This window comes from Neomonachus schauinslandi, chromosome 8, assembly GCF_002201575.2.
Source record: "Neomonachus schauinslandi chromosome 8, ASM220157v2, whole genome shotgun sequence".
NCBI classification, from domain to species: domain Eukaryota; kingdom Metazoa; phylum Chordata; class Mammalia; order Carnivora; family Phocidae; genus Neomonachus; species Neomonachus schauinslandi.
In genome coordinates, this window is record NC_058410.1 from 59,636,876 (window position 1) to 59,650,300 (window position 13,425).

At 39.1% G+C, this 13,425-nt stretch overlaps 1 protein-coding gene across 1 annotated transcript in view; it reads left to right on the forward strand.

Annotated features, from left to right (window-relative positions):
• Positions 1-13,425, forward strand: part of SIM1 (SIM bHLH transcription factor 1) — a 63,018-nt gene that overhangs the window by 33,139 nt on the left and 16,454 nt on the right. The window contains exon 9 of the mRNA XM_021693503.1: positions 6,036-6,204. Coding sequence (XP_021549178.1) covers positions 6,036-6,204 — 169 coding nt within the window. The remainder of the gene's footprint in view (positions 1-6,035; positions 6,205-13,425) is intronic.

Consider the following 13,425-nt stretch of genomic DNA (forward strand, 5'->3'; position numbering starts at 1 on the left):
TAACATGATTTGTTTCTTTAAGATCTCACAGGATATCAGAATGATCATTATCAATTATAATCTTGGAATTTAAAAATCCCTCACATAAACTTGCTTACTTAGTAGATATTTTTTTTTTCTTACTTATGTAGAAGGGTTTGCCAGTTTTTGAATTTTTGGTCATTTGGTCATTTGGATTTGAGATGAATAAAAGTTTATTGCATTGAGAATTATTTTGTTAATCACTTGCAAGTGGGCATCTGTTCTCTGTAAGATATGGTGCTAGACAGTCAATAGAGACTATCGTAAGAGAAGGAATTTGGGAGATTGTTGTCAGATACACCATTCACCACACTGTGTGACAGGAACTAGATGTGCTAAATGAGTGTTAGAAGCAGTGACCTGCGTAGGAGCTGAGAGGGGGGAGCAGGAAATCACTGTGGCCTGTGAGGGGAAGAAACGAATTCAGATGCATGTCGTGGCAGGTCTGGACTTAGCTATATTGCAACTTGTGTCATGGGTTTGTGCAAAGGTATTCCGTAATCCCTGTTGTGAGGATGGTTGACTTTGCTACATCTTACCAAAATATTACAGTTTTTTACTTCCTTTTTAGTTATTGTTTGCCTATTGTTTACAACCCCCCCCCAATCTTTCCTTCTTGAAATTACAATGTGATGGCAGACTTTGTGCCTAAGCCATCCCTCCCCCTTGTCCTGCTATCCACTCCATAGCATGTTGGATGAGACCTACAAAATAGAGGAGAAAGATGTTTCTAGGCAGAGGCAATGTTTATGTAAAACCAAAGACTTTTGGGGAACTACTGAAATCACCAAAGCAAATGGAGAAAACCACAAGGAGCAAACACAAATCCACTTATTAGTATGAGACTATTATATTTCCAAGGGTGCCTTAGCCTAATTTCCCAGCAGATGTCTTCGTTTGTGAGCCTCTCACAGTATGGAATCCTCCTTATCAGCTGTTTCTGCTGGGCTCCATGGGAGCCTGAAAATGAAACATAAACTAGGTCTCTCTGCTGCAGAGGTTTACCCAGTGGCCAGGCGGTAACTCTGCCAGAATATAAAGAAGGTCATGCACTTCGTGTGACAGTGATTCGAGAATCCAATTAAAAAGTTTAGTATAGACGCAGTCGTTCCTACTTAATCCGATCACAGTTTAATGCAATCCTCTGCTTATTGCAGTCAGCGCCTTTGGAGCTAAATCAATTGTATGTCTCTGTTTCCACGTTTTCCTCTGTAATTTGATCACCTTCAGCTGTTTTTTTTTTTTTTTAAATAGCTCAATTGGGAAATCTGGCAACATCTTTTAAGTATTGCCCCATAACATAAAGCCAGCAAAGACACTTCACAATGGCCAGCTTCAAAACTGACATGACAGAAGCAAAAAGTTACTTGTCTAAAATGGAAGTGCAATAGGATATGGCAGAGTTGAAGAGGAAGGGTTCTTGCGAAGAATCTTGACTCAACATGAGCTGATCAAATACTGCTGATTGCTTCTCTGTGCAATCATTCCAACTCACTTGAAGGTTGTAAATATAGTAGTGCTGCTGTTGACATCATGGACACCAGTGTCCCGGTCAAAATGATAGAAATTATATTAATGCATTTCTCTGAAGCTAAAAGTACTCTTCGTGATGAAGATAACTCTTATTTGCTTTGCAAGGGCATCACACTGAGGTTCCCATATGGCACTTACCTCGTGGGTGGTCATGGCATATTGCTGAAGGGAAGGCCGAGAAGGCCAATGATGCAAAAATAGCCCCTTTTATTCTATTGGAATTTGAGTAATTCCAAATATGTACATGACTATTACAAAGTTTAGAGTAGACTCAGATGGTTAATTCTGCAAATTGAATGATTTCTGACTGTCCATAATGGAATAAGAGGATTACTTTGGTCTGTGCAAATACGAATGAGATTGACAAGCTGCAAGTCCTAGTGACTGCAAATTACCCATTTCACATTGCTTTCGGAGCCGAGGTACCTGATGTCTGCAGCTCTAGTAGAGGTCACTCAAGGGAGAAGAAAAAATGTAAATTGATATCAATAACCATTTTGAAAAATATGCCAAGAGGCATATGCCACAGTTCCTCTTTTGATATGCCAATTGTATCTGGGAGAACAGCATGAGCTGCCCTAGTGAGCGGAGACTGTGGAGTCCTGAACATGGTTTAGGTGGTACTTTTCAGGAAAGCTTTAGAAGTAGAGTAGGGCTGTGTCCTGTCCCTCCTTTATTAAAGTCAGCTAAGTCAAATTCCTCCCTATACTCATTGCAGAGTCCAAGGGCTGTGCACCCAAGTATTTTATTTTGTCCCGCTCCACAGGGGAACATTGAACAGCTTTACTAGGCATATACCTAACTTTGAGGATGTGTGTGTGGTGTGTGTGTGTGTCTGTGTGTCTGTGTGTGTGAGAGATACCAGAATATGCCTCACTGAGGAGAAGGGAGGGAGTGTCTGAGTTTGGAGGAGGGAAATGGAACCCATAATGTGATTCCCATCAGCATCTAGACCTTTAATCCATACAAATGAAATGCTCCAATTTAATAGAATTCTAAAAGTAAAACAAATGCTTTGTTCTTAGTGAATCTGTCATTCAGAGCTGCTCTTGGCAGCACATCAACTGTATTTGAAATGTCTTTAAGTGGGTATTTTTTAATTGTGCTTTTCGTCTTAACACATCTTTGAGTTGGTAGAGGAATAGGAAGGCTGAACTCCTCTCAGCATGTCAGGTCTGTGCAGCTCTGAAGTCCCCATTTGCTTACTTAGCCATGAAGAGCTTACCTTACTTAGTAAGTATTTTGGCCATAGTGCAATAGAGTTTACAGACTAAGAAGCAACAGAGCAAATTAATATGAGTTAGTGGTAGAGAGGAAAGAAATACACCATAAGGAGGTGTTTGTAATAAAATGTATCACAATCGCTACCAAAGTGGAACTATTGTTTTGGGGAAATCAGGTGCCAGAAAAGCACCACAAAGTGTGGAAGTGAAGAAATAATACTTAGTATTTATTGAGCATTTACTATGTTCTAGGCACTGTGCTATGAGTTTTTCGTATAATACTTTTCTAAACCTTAGCACATCCATCTCTATGAGCTATAAAGAGGAAATTGAGGTCTAGATGGGTTGTTACACAGTAAGTGGCTCAAACCATGGTCTATCTGACCTCATGATCTTTTGCTGTTTTGGTGGATTCTTTGTGGTCTTTTTAGATGTGCACCAAAATATTAAATTTTTTTTATTGAAAGTATTTGCATAACTATTCTTATAGTTCTTAACATTTTCATGTGACTGTGTAGAATTTCAAATCGTTTATTGGTTTTGAATTTTTATTTAAGCCTATTCAGAGTATTTCTATCATTGGAAACTATGCAAAAACTTCGGGAAGACTTCTTCAGTAGTTGAGATACATATTTTGGGGGTCTGATGGTGTACATGAGAGAAATGAATCCTTGTTTACTGTCTATTTATCACCATGAAGTCTCTGTGCTGAAATGTTGCATTAAGAGTGTGTTTTAAAAATTATGTGGCCATATGTTCAGGGGTGCAGGGTTTTTGTTTTCAGTCTAGGTCCTGTTGGGAAGGGACTGAATGGATATACTAGTACCCATTTGACACAGGAGATACCCAAGCAAGGGAGCTCTACCTCCTGTCAGAGCCCATCTTGCTCACTGTCACATGCATGTGATCTCAGGGCAGGTGGTTCATGGGACTCACCGCCCAGGAGGGTCTTTTCCAACAGAGACATACTGTTGGGCTGCTGGTTATTAATAGTCACTGAGGACAACAGTCCTTTCTGAGTTGCGTCTTTATCTTCTTCCTCTTCCAAATGTGTGAAATATTATGCAGTTGCCATTGGAACATACCAGAATGTCTCTTGACTCTTGCCCTCTAGGAACTTAGAACCCCTAGGAAAGATTAGACATTATCACTTGAAAAATAAGGTTGGAGATAGTTTCTGGTCCCCGCCCTACTTCCCTCAGGAACTGGCCCTGGTGTCTTCTTCATGAGCACAGCAACTTAGTCCTTCTGTTTATTGATGTCTCCCCAGGGCCTCCAGAGAGTCACTCACTCAGTAAACATGTGTTGAAGGAATGAATGGGGTTAGCAGTTGGGAAGGGCTTCAGAGGCAAGTAGGATTTAAGACAGTTCTTCATTAGAGGAGTTCTATAGGAATGTGTTGGAGGAGGAAGAGAGGAAAGTATGAGGTTAGTTTGGGGAGAACTATTTTGGGTAAAGTGAGGGGCTGATGAAGGAAAATTTTCAGATACTGTCAGAAAAATAGGTGGGAACCACATTTTGGAGGGCATTGAATTTCTGATCTGAGAGTGCAATGACTCTGTGTTGTGTGTTTTCCTTGGGAGATGATTAGAGTAGTAAAGCAGACCAGTCATATGATTCAACTTCCCAAGCCCGGAAGACAAATTGCATGCCCACCTTCTAAATTTTTGTTGCTAACATAGGATAATTTTTTTTTAACTTGCACTGAGTAGATGCACTATTTGATATAAAGTCATTGTAACTTGCTGACATATACCAGCACACTGTAGTTTGTGGCAGTGATATTATTGAACCTGTTTTAGCTGATTTCTATCCCTTGTCACTTGAGGGACTCCTTGCCTGAATTATCCTTTTGCCTTTGCCTGATCTCTCTGTAGAAGAACAAATAGGGAAAAGGAAGAGAAGATAAATGAATCTTTGCTGATCCCTGGAAATCTACCAATCACTTTAACATATCTAACTTTATTAGTTTATTACATTTAATATACCTATCTTAATCCAAAGAGTATTAAAAATGCATGTACATTTTTTAGAAAGGTGAACCCATTAGAAAAAAAAGGAAAAATAAAATTAGGAAAATGAAAGAAGCCAGTGAGGTTTGTTGCACAAAATGCCTGCGCTGAGGACTTGTCCACTTGTTAGAGGTGGTTACAAATCAGATTTGGGGCTCAGGGCTTTTTGACTTCCAGGGCAATGGGGGAAACATGATGGGTTATATGATTCACGGTGTCTGTGAGAGAAAAAGAAATCAATTACCCAGGAGCAGCCCAACTAGTTCTAGAACCTGAAAGGAAATTCTCCCACGAGTCCTCATAAAGAAGGCTATGAAACATTTTATTTTGGCTGCCAGTGGGAAAGGTTGATATCCTCTTATGAAAACTGAGGAGTCAGTCAAGATTCTCTGCTGCCTGGAGCGGGCTGAGGTGATAGCTGTCATCTTCAGTCACTAAATACCTCATACCACATACCTTTGTAAAGAACTCTCCAAGACATACTCTTTATCCTCTTCACATCACAGTCTGCAGTGATTATGTTTAATTAATATTTGTTCACTGTTTCTTCTTGGAAATAGATTGTAATCTCCGGAAGGGCAGGGACTCTAGGCATCTTACTCATTCTTTCATTTCCAGATAACACAAAACCTGGTATGTACTAGGAGCTTAATAGATATTTATTAAAGATGAAGTGGAAATAACTGATGGTAAAATGTACCCTAATGTAACTGAATCAGTTAGCCTATTAAAAGGGATTTTTAACTACTTAGTAGCCTAGTTTCACTGGTTTGCTAGCTATAAAAATATTAGGAATGTTTGCCACAATGATTGATCTTGGAACAGCTGACCTTCTTCTTGCCAATAATCCAATAGCATCAGATGGTCAGCTGTCTGTTGAATTCACCCTAGACAGAAAATCCTTTAGAGTCGATTTTATAATCTATACCTCACCAATGAGGACACAAAAGCTCAGAGAAGTTGAATTATGGATTTATTTTCTACTTATAAAAATAATAAAAAATGTGTTTTAAAATCAAAACATTTTCATGAGCATATCATAATTTGGCTGTATACAGCTACCTCTGTATACATTAGTTAAATGTTAGGCATTTCTAAAATAATCAAGGTGTTCGTGGCGACCAGTTATATGGCTAACTTTTGCTTGCTTATTTTCAAATATGGATTACTGCCTTTCCTGGTGAGAGAACACATGTAGCCATTTCCTGTGGTGGCAGATTAAGGGCTGTGTCCTCTCACCCTACAGGGACACGGAATACAAAGGGTTGCAGCTCTCCCTGGATCAGATCTCAGTCTCTAAACCAGCCTTCTCCTACACCAGCAGCTCCACTCCTACCATGACTGACAACAGGAAGGGGGCCAAGTCCAGGCTTTCCAGCTCAAAGTCAAAATCCAGAACTTCCCCGTATCCTCAGGTAGGTGCACTGCCATTTTGCAACTTTCTTGTGTGTGTGTGTGTGTGTGTGTGTGTGTGTGTGTGTGAGAGAGAGAGAGAGAGAGAGAGAGAGACTTGGTTTGGACTCAAAGTTGAGGAAATATTAAAACAGTTTGGAATTCATTGTCTGGTTATAATAAATTTAAAACTTCTATGTATCTGGAAAGCTTTCTAAAACTATCTTCATCCTGCTCTTCTCCTTTTAAAATAACTATGCTAGTAAAAATTTGAAATGATCTTGTGGTTTGCTGCTTTTATACGAAGATGGTGAGAGTCTCAGTTGCAGTTGGAGCCGTAACTTTGTTTTTTCAAAGAAGTTGATCCTGACCAAAAAGATGTAGCCAGCATAGCAAAATATGGAAAACAAGAGCTTAACATAGTAAAACTGATTCTTAGGACAGGAACTGAAGTAGAAGGAAATGAAGAGGCAGAGGCAAAGAATCAAGGATGCATCTCGTCATGAGATTTGTGCACAGGAGGACTATCTGGGGAAGGAGGGAAATAGAATCTACCAGATGAGAGGAATGATAGGAAAAGCAACTCTCTTCTCATCTTTACAAGGTGGTGAGCTGATGAGACCCAGAGGAGATATTCCAGAAATACTGCAAGGCACAAGGATGAGTCTGTATTCTAGGAAGGAAAAAATTATTTTTCTGATCAGTCACTGAGATACAGAAACTAGACTGTGCCAAGATATGTGCACAGCTCTCTCCTGGCCTGAAAGAAGTAGGACAGAACTGGGGATTCTCTACTCCTAGGATCTTGGGACCATCTTACCTCTACCCTTTTCCTTATAGCACCACATCACTAGAGTAACCCAGGAGATGATTCCTAGGCTTATATAAAGCCAGGCTGGATTTGGAGTTATTTTGTCTAAGTGGTCTTTATCATTTATGTTTTAAATATGTTTTTTAGAGTAAAACTGGCCATCTACTAGTTACAGAAACTGTTATTTCCTTACTTCTCAGAGCTATATTACTCTGTTGATTTCTACAAATGTATATACTGTTTGAAGAAATGTCATTTATTGAACCAATGCTTACTAAGAAGCTACTATTTGCTAGATTATTTTAGCAGCTTGGTATATAAAGATGAGAAGATCATGGCCCCCACAAGAGACTTATGTCACACAATTTAAAATCTCCCACAGAAGCTAGATCTCTTTACTCTGACAAAAGAGAGGGAGTTGATATGTGATGTCTAGACAGTTTTCAGTGTCCACCCTCTGTTATGAGGACTGAACACTTTACTTAAAAAGTACATTTTAGTTAAAGTCACTGTGGAAGAGGAGTTGCTTCTTTTTATTGAACATCTGAGAAGCTTTTCTTATTATAATCTTGTACCTTGGGAAAAAAATTTTATTCTCTCTTTTTATTACTTGGAAGGGTCAATTATGCCTTCGGTAATTTTATCCTTAAATATACAGGAATGTTTAACACATAGATGAAAGAAGAATTTAAATTAGGAAATACTAAGTTAAGAAGGAATTTATCTGTTGTTATGCAGAAATTAAGCCACAAAATATCTCCCCACTGGACTTCTAAAAACTCACTAATTCTGTCTTCTTTCATGCATAGCTCTAACATCTAAAATTTCTGTTAGTTTGCTCTAATGGTAGACTACTCATTTTTAAAAAATATTTATTTATTTATTTATTTATTTGAGAGAGAGAGCATGCATGAGTGGGGGGAAAGCAGAGGGAGAGAGAATCTTAAGAAGGCTCCATGGCCAGCATGGAGCCCAATGTGGGGCTCGATCTCATGACCCTGAGATCATGACTTGAGCTGAAATCACAAATTGGACATTTAACCAACTGAACCACCCAGGCGCCCCTAGATGACTCATTTTTTAAAAAATGTTGTAACTGTCATTAGACTGCTCTTTGTGCATGTGGTCATACACAAAGGAGGAGGAGTTAATTTGAAAGTTATACATGTTCCCTAGTTTATTTTATTTTTTAAAAGATTTTATTTATTTGAGAGACAGAGAGGGAGGGAGGGAGGGAGAGCACGTGCAGGAGCAGAGGCGAGAGAGAGGCAGAGGGAGAGGGACAAGCAGGCTCCCCACTGAGCAGGGAGCCCAAAGAGGGGCTCAATCCCAGGACCCTGGGATCATGACCTGAGCTGAAGGCAGATGCTTAACCAACTGAGCCACTCAGGCACCCCACATGTTCCCTAGTTTAAAAAAAAATACAGAAGATTGTCTACCTTGGACTGGCTGTTTCTGCCTTTGGTAACTCCTATATATAAATTCTCCAACCTACCAATGTTGACCCATAGGTAGGGACATCTCTATGCACCTATTTAGCAGGAAGAAGTTACAGAAGATAAGACCTTCCATCCTCAACAACTTTCATGATTTAAGGGTCAAAATTGTTCAGGGGGGCATGATGTGGAGAACAAAGGCAAGAAAAGAAATGTAGATAAAATTAAATTTTCTTATAACCTGCAGCCCATCGACAAGTACTTGAGGCTGGTAGAGTAGACATTCCTCTAGGAAACTCCCATCTTAATGTTAATGCTTTGCTAGAGGGAAAAACAACCTTCCTTGACAATAGCAAGGCCTCCAGGATCCCTCGCATCTTCTTTAGCATATGAAAGTTCTTTTGGAAACTTCCCTTTTTCTTTACCTTCCTCAACTCCAAAGTATATAATCAATTGCTCCGCACAACTCCAGTGCTGCCCTTTCTGCCCATGGGTCCTGTCCCCCGTGCTATAATAAAAACACCTTTTGCACCAGGAAAAAATCATAATACAGAAGAGTGGAAAGTAGAAAAAACACCTCTATTCCCTTATTTTCCCTCTCTAAAATTGTGCTTTCTTCTAGAAATATTCTAGGATGTATAAAAATCATGCACATGCAAACACGTATGTCCATATAAGATTTCTCTTGATGTTTGTGTGTTCATTTTTGTGCTTAGTACTTACATATATGTAGTCCTTAAAATTTTGGCTATATGTCTCATTTGAAATCACCCAGTCATGAATTAAGTTTCCTTAATGTTTATGTGCCTAGTAAAGGTTATTCTTCAATTGTGTTTACTTTAGACAATCATGGTGCTAGGTCAATCATTGACTGAGTTCCTACTCTATGGGCTACTAATATGTAGAGATCAGAAATGGAACATACTGCCTTTGCTTTCAAGGAGCTACTCCTATAGACAGATGAGGGAACAGGCATTTATCGTGAATTGTCATGGGGTGAGCAGAAGGCCCTCTGGGGGCAGGCACATTGGCAAAGCATGAAATCCAGGGCAAACTCATCACTCTATCTTCTGGAAGAAAGCAATTTGGTAGCATCATCTTGGATTCCAAATCCTTAGAAGTGTTAAAGAAAAAAAATTAGCTACTCAGAAGTCTCATTTGTTTCAAATTGTCCTTGTATTATGAAAGGATACTTAACCTTTAATTTTCATGCATCATTGCTATTATGTGTCTTTGACTCAGTAGATGCTAGCTGAGCACCTCCATTGGAAAGATGCTGGCCGTTGTGGTGAATGAGGGTAGGGGTTGGGTGAAAGGTGCTAGAATATAAAAAAGTGGTATCAGAAATGTCCTTAAGCTTTACAGCACAGCTGAAATGATAATTTACACATTAGAATCAGTAGTGTATAGGAAAGAGATGGTGTACACAAAGGGCTTTATGAGTGGTGTCAGTTGCAGGGACTGTGGCCTGGATGACTCGAGGAGGCATTGTGCCTGACCTGGCTTTGAGAGTAGGATTCAGGCACACAGGCATAAGGGAAAGGAGAGGACACTTCAGGAAGACCAAGATTATGAAGAAATGCAGGGATGCATTGTTACTGGAACTGGAGTGAAGTGGGGGAGAGTTTGTCCCTGTGGATGAGGACTAGGGATGATATGTTGGGAAGCATTGACTGGTACCAAATATCTGCCAGGCCAAGGAATTTAGAGTTTGTTTTGTGAAGAGCCAGTAAAGGCTTTTGAACAGGGAATGAAAACATAAGGTGGTTGAAGCAAGGCAGACTCCTCATGTGAATAGTCCCGGCGTGCATCTGTGAAGGTCTGAACTAAAGTTCTCTCTGGAAGTAAAAGGCCTTATAGAGGAAGAATGGATGAAATCCTTTTTGTCCTTGGCTGCTTGCACCAATTCTCCTTACAGAGTAATTTGATCACTTAAAGATTTATCTTGAAATTATACTTTAAAGCTTATTTTTTGTAGTTAATGACAAACTCATACTGAATTTTCCTTCATAGGTTAATAGATCCATAATATATGCATTTTTGGTTCCTAAATGATCAAGCTTTTGCATTTAATTTTAAATACTTCTGCCCCTTTTCTCAAAAATAAAAAGAAAATCTTGTCTGTTATTTCCATGGTTACATGCTTTTAGCGTGCAAATTCTTCTCATTAGAATTTTCAAGAGGCAGTTTCCAGAGCAAAGCTGAACTCACAGGGTACTGTCTTGCTCCTCTTATTAGCTATGTAAATGGAGATTTAATGATTCTATCAATGTTATTTATTAGGCTCCTTGCTCTATGATGTGTTGGGCATATCTAGAAATTTCTCAAAGATGTCTGCTGAATGGCAAATAGTAACGCTGCTTTTTGGAATTATTTAGGCGCCCTTCTTTGAACATGTGAGACATGCACAAATTGTAATTTGCTGTCACACCCAGTTTGCAGTAATAGATGAACCTTCAGGTCCCCTCCTGATATGAGATGCTCTTGGGAATGATTTTAGAGTTGATTATATTATAGCCACTTAATGAATGACTCAATCACCTTTGTACCTCTATGTATTACTCAGGACAAGAAAGGTCAAAACAGAATTGTTTTTGAATGGTTTTGGAAAAATTGTCATAGGCACTATTATAGTTGATTTCCAAAGACTCTGCACAGAGCTACTGCGCTTTTCTGTACAGTGGCAAAACTGTTAAGGACTGGGGATACATTATGACAGTTGTATTTTATTGTTATTGGGTTTATAGTCATGAAAATAGCAACTTGTTTTTATAGTTCTGTTGAATCAGAAATGTTGAGTTTGTAGAATTTATTTTTCAGATCTTATCTATTACCGATTGTTACAATATTTTTCACCTGTTTTTATGGAAGGAGTCATGGCTACTTTAATATAGTTGGCTGTTATCTTGCTATGGTTTAATCATGTCAATCATGAATAAATTGCCTTCCTATCCCATAGCCCCCCCCATTCCACCTCCTGATTCCTGTTTCCTTTTAAACTTCTCATTATGGCATGTTTATAATTGTCACGTTTATTATAGACAGTGCATGCCCTCTTGTTTTATTGCATCATCCTGCCCTCCTCTTGCTTTTTCCCTAGTCAGTAATAACCAATACACCATATAATTCTGTAATAACAGCGCATGCATAAGACTGTGTGTGCTTCTGAAATCTGAAAGTATTTAATCACTTGTTACAGATACGCTATAACACTTGCAGGTTTTACTCCACAGCCGTTACCTTAAATAATCCCACAGAACCCTCTCAATTTTCACTGCCAGCAATCTGGCTTCCTTTTGGTGAAGGTAAAAACTCTGTTTCTGCAAAGGTGCTTTCTGACCTCAAAAATACACCAGTGACTGCTATGCTAAGAGCCTAACTTTTTAAGTTCCAGAGAAAAGAAGGACCAAGGATTTCTCAAATATAGTACTTCTATGACTACCAGGAGAGACATCCCCTCATTTCATGTTTTATATGTAGCATGAAAACATGTAATCCTTGATCATTAACCACAAGAAAAGTTTTTAATGCATCTTTCAAATAAATGAAGTTACCTTTTCAGAAATTTTATAGGCTTGTTTATATTTTCTGGCCATGTATAAATTTGAGATTAGTGTCCCTCTCCTACAGAAATATCGGGAGATTATTAGAGTGGTCCTTTATGGTTTTTTAAAAACATCTTCATAGATGAAACTCTGAGTATTATTTTATTTTATTTTTTAATTTTTTATTGTTATGTTAATCACCATACATTACATCATTAGTTTTAGGTGTAGTGTTCCATGATTCATTGTTTGCGTAAACACCCAGTGCTCCATGCAGAATGTGCCGTCTTTAATACCCATCACCGGGCTAACCCATCCCCCCACCACCTTCCCTTCTAGAACCCTCATTTGTTTTTCAGAGTCCATCATCTCTCATGGTTCGTCTCCCCCTCTGATTTCCCCCCCTTCATTCTTTCCCTCCTGCTATCTTCTTCTTCTTTTTTTTTTTTCTTAACATATATTGCATTATTTGTTTCAGAGGTACAGATCTGTGATTCAACAGTCTTGCACAATTCACAGCACTCACCATAGCACACACCCTCCCCAGTGTCTATCACCCAGCCACCCCATCCCTCCCACCCCACCCCTCTGAGCATTATTTTAGAAAAGATTCTGCTCAATAAGATGAGACCTCTGTGTTATGGGTTTGTTCTTTGTTTTTTTACTAACTGTTATATTTAGTTAAATAACTAGTATGTACACTAAAATGCTAAAGGTAGGTCCTTAAGGAACCATGTGCATGGTCTTGTTGGGGAGGCAAGGCAACATTTTAGAGAAGAATTATAAGATGTGGTCATTCGTGGGACCTCAAGACCACAGCTTCTGCCTTTTTATTCTCTTGGCACATGGTTGAGGCAGGGGCACAGTGGTGTCCAAGATTAATGGATGGATGAGCCCATGAAGGGGGTAGGGGAGGTAGAGAAAGAAATAGGGCAGTGATGAGAGGTATTAAGTCCTGGAGATACAGTCTTTGCCCCAGAGGGCTTACAGATTCATTGGGAGAGATAAAAAAGTAACGGTAATTTTTTTTAAAGAAACAAAACAGATGAACATAGGGGAAGGGAAGGAAAAATAAGATGAAAAGGGAGAGGGAGGCAAACCATAAGAGATGCTGAACTCTAGGAAACAAACTGACGGTTGCTGGAGGGGAGGGGGGGGGAGGGATGCGGTAACTGGGGGATGGGCATTAAGGAGGGCACTTGATGGAATGAACACTGGGTGTTATATGCAACTGATGAATCACTAAATTCTGAAAGTAATAATATGCTATGTGTTAACTACAATGAATTTAAAGAATTTTTAAAAAATTAAAAATGTTAAAAAGGATTTAAAAAAACTGTAAAAAGATAATTGAAACCCAGTGTAGTGGACGTGTGATAAAGGCTGAGCTGCCCTTCTAGCAGTGGGCTGGAGGTCGGAGTTGGGGGCTGACAGTGAGAGAACCAATGGCCT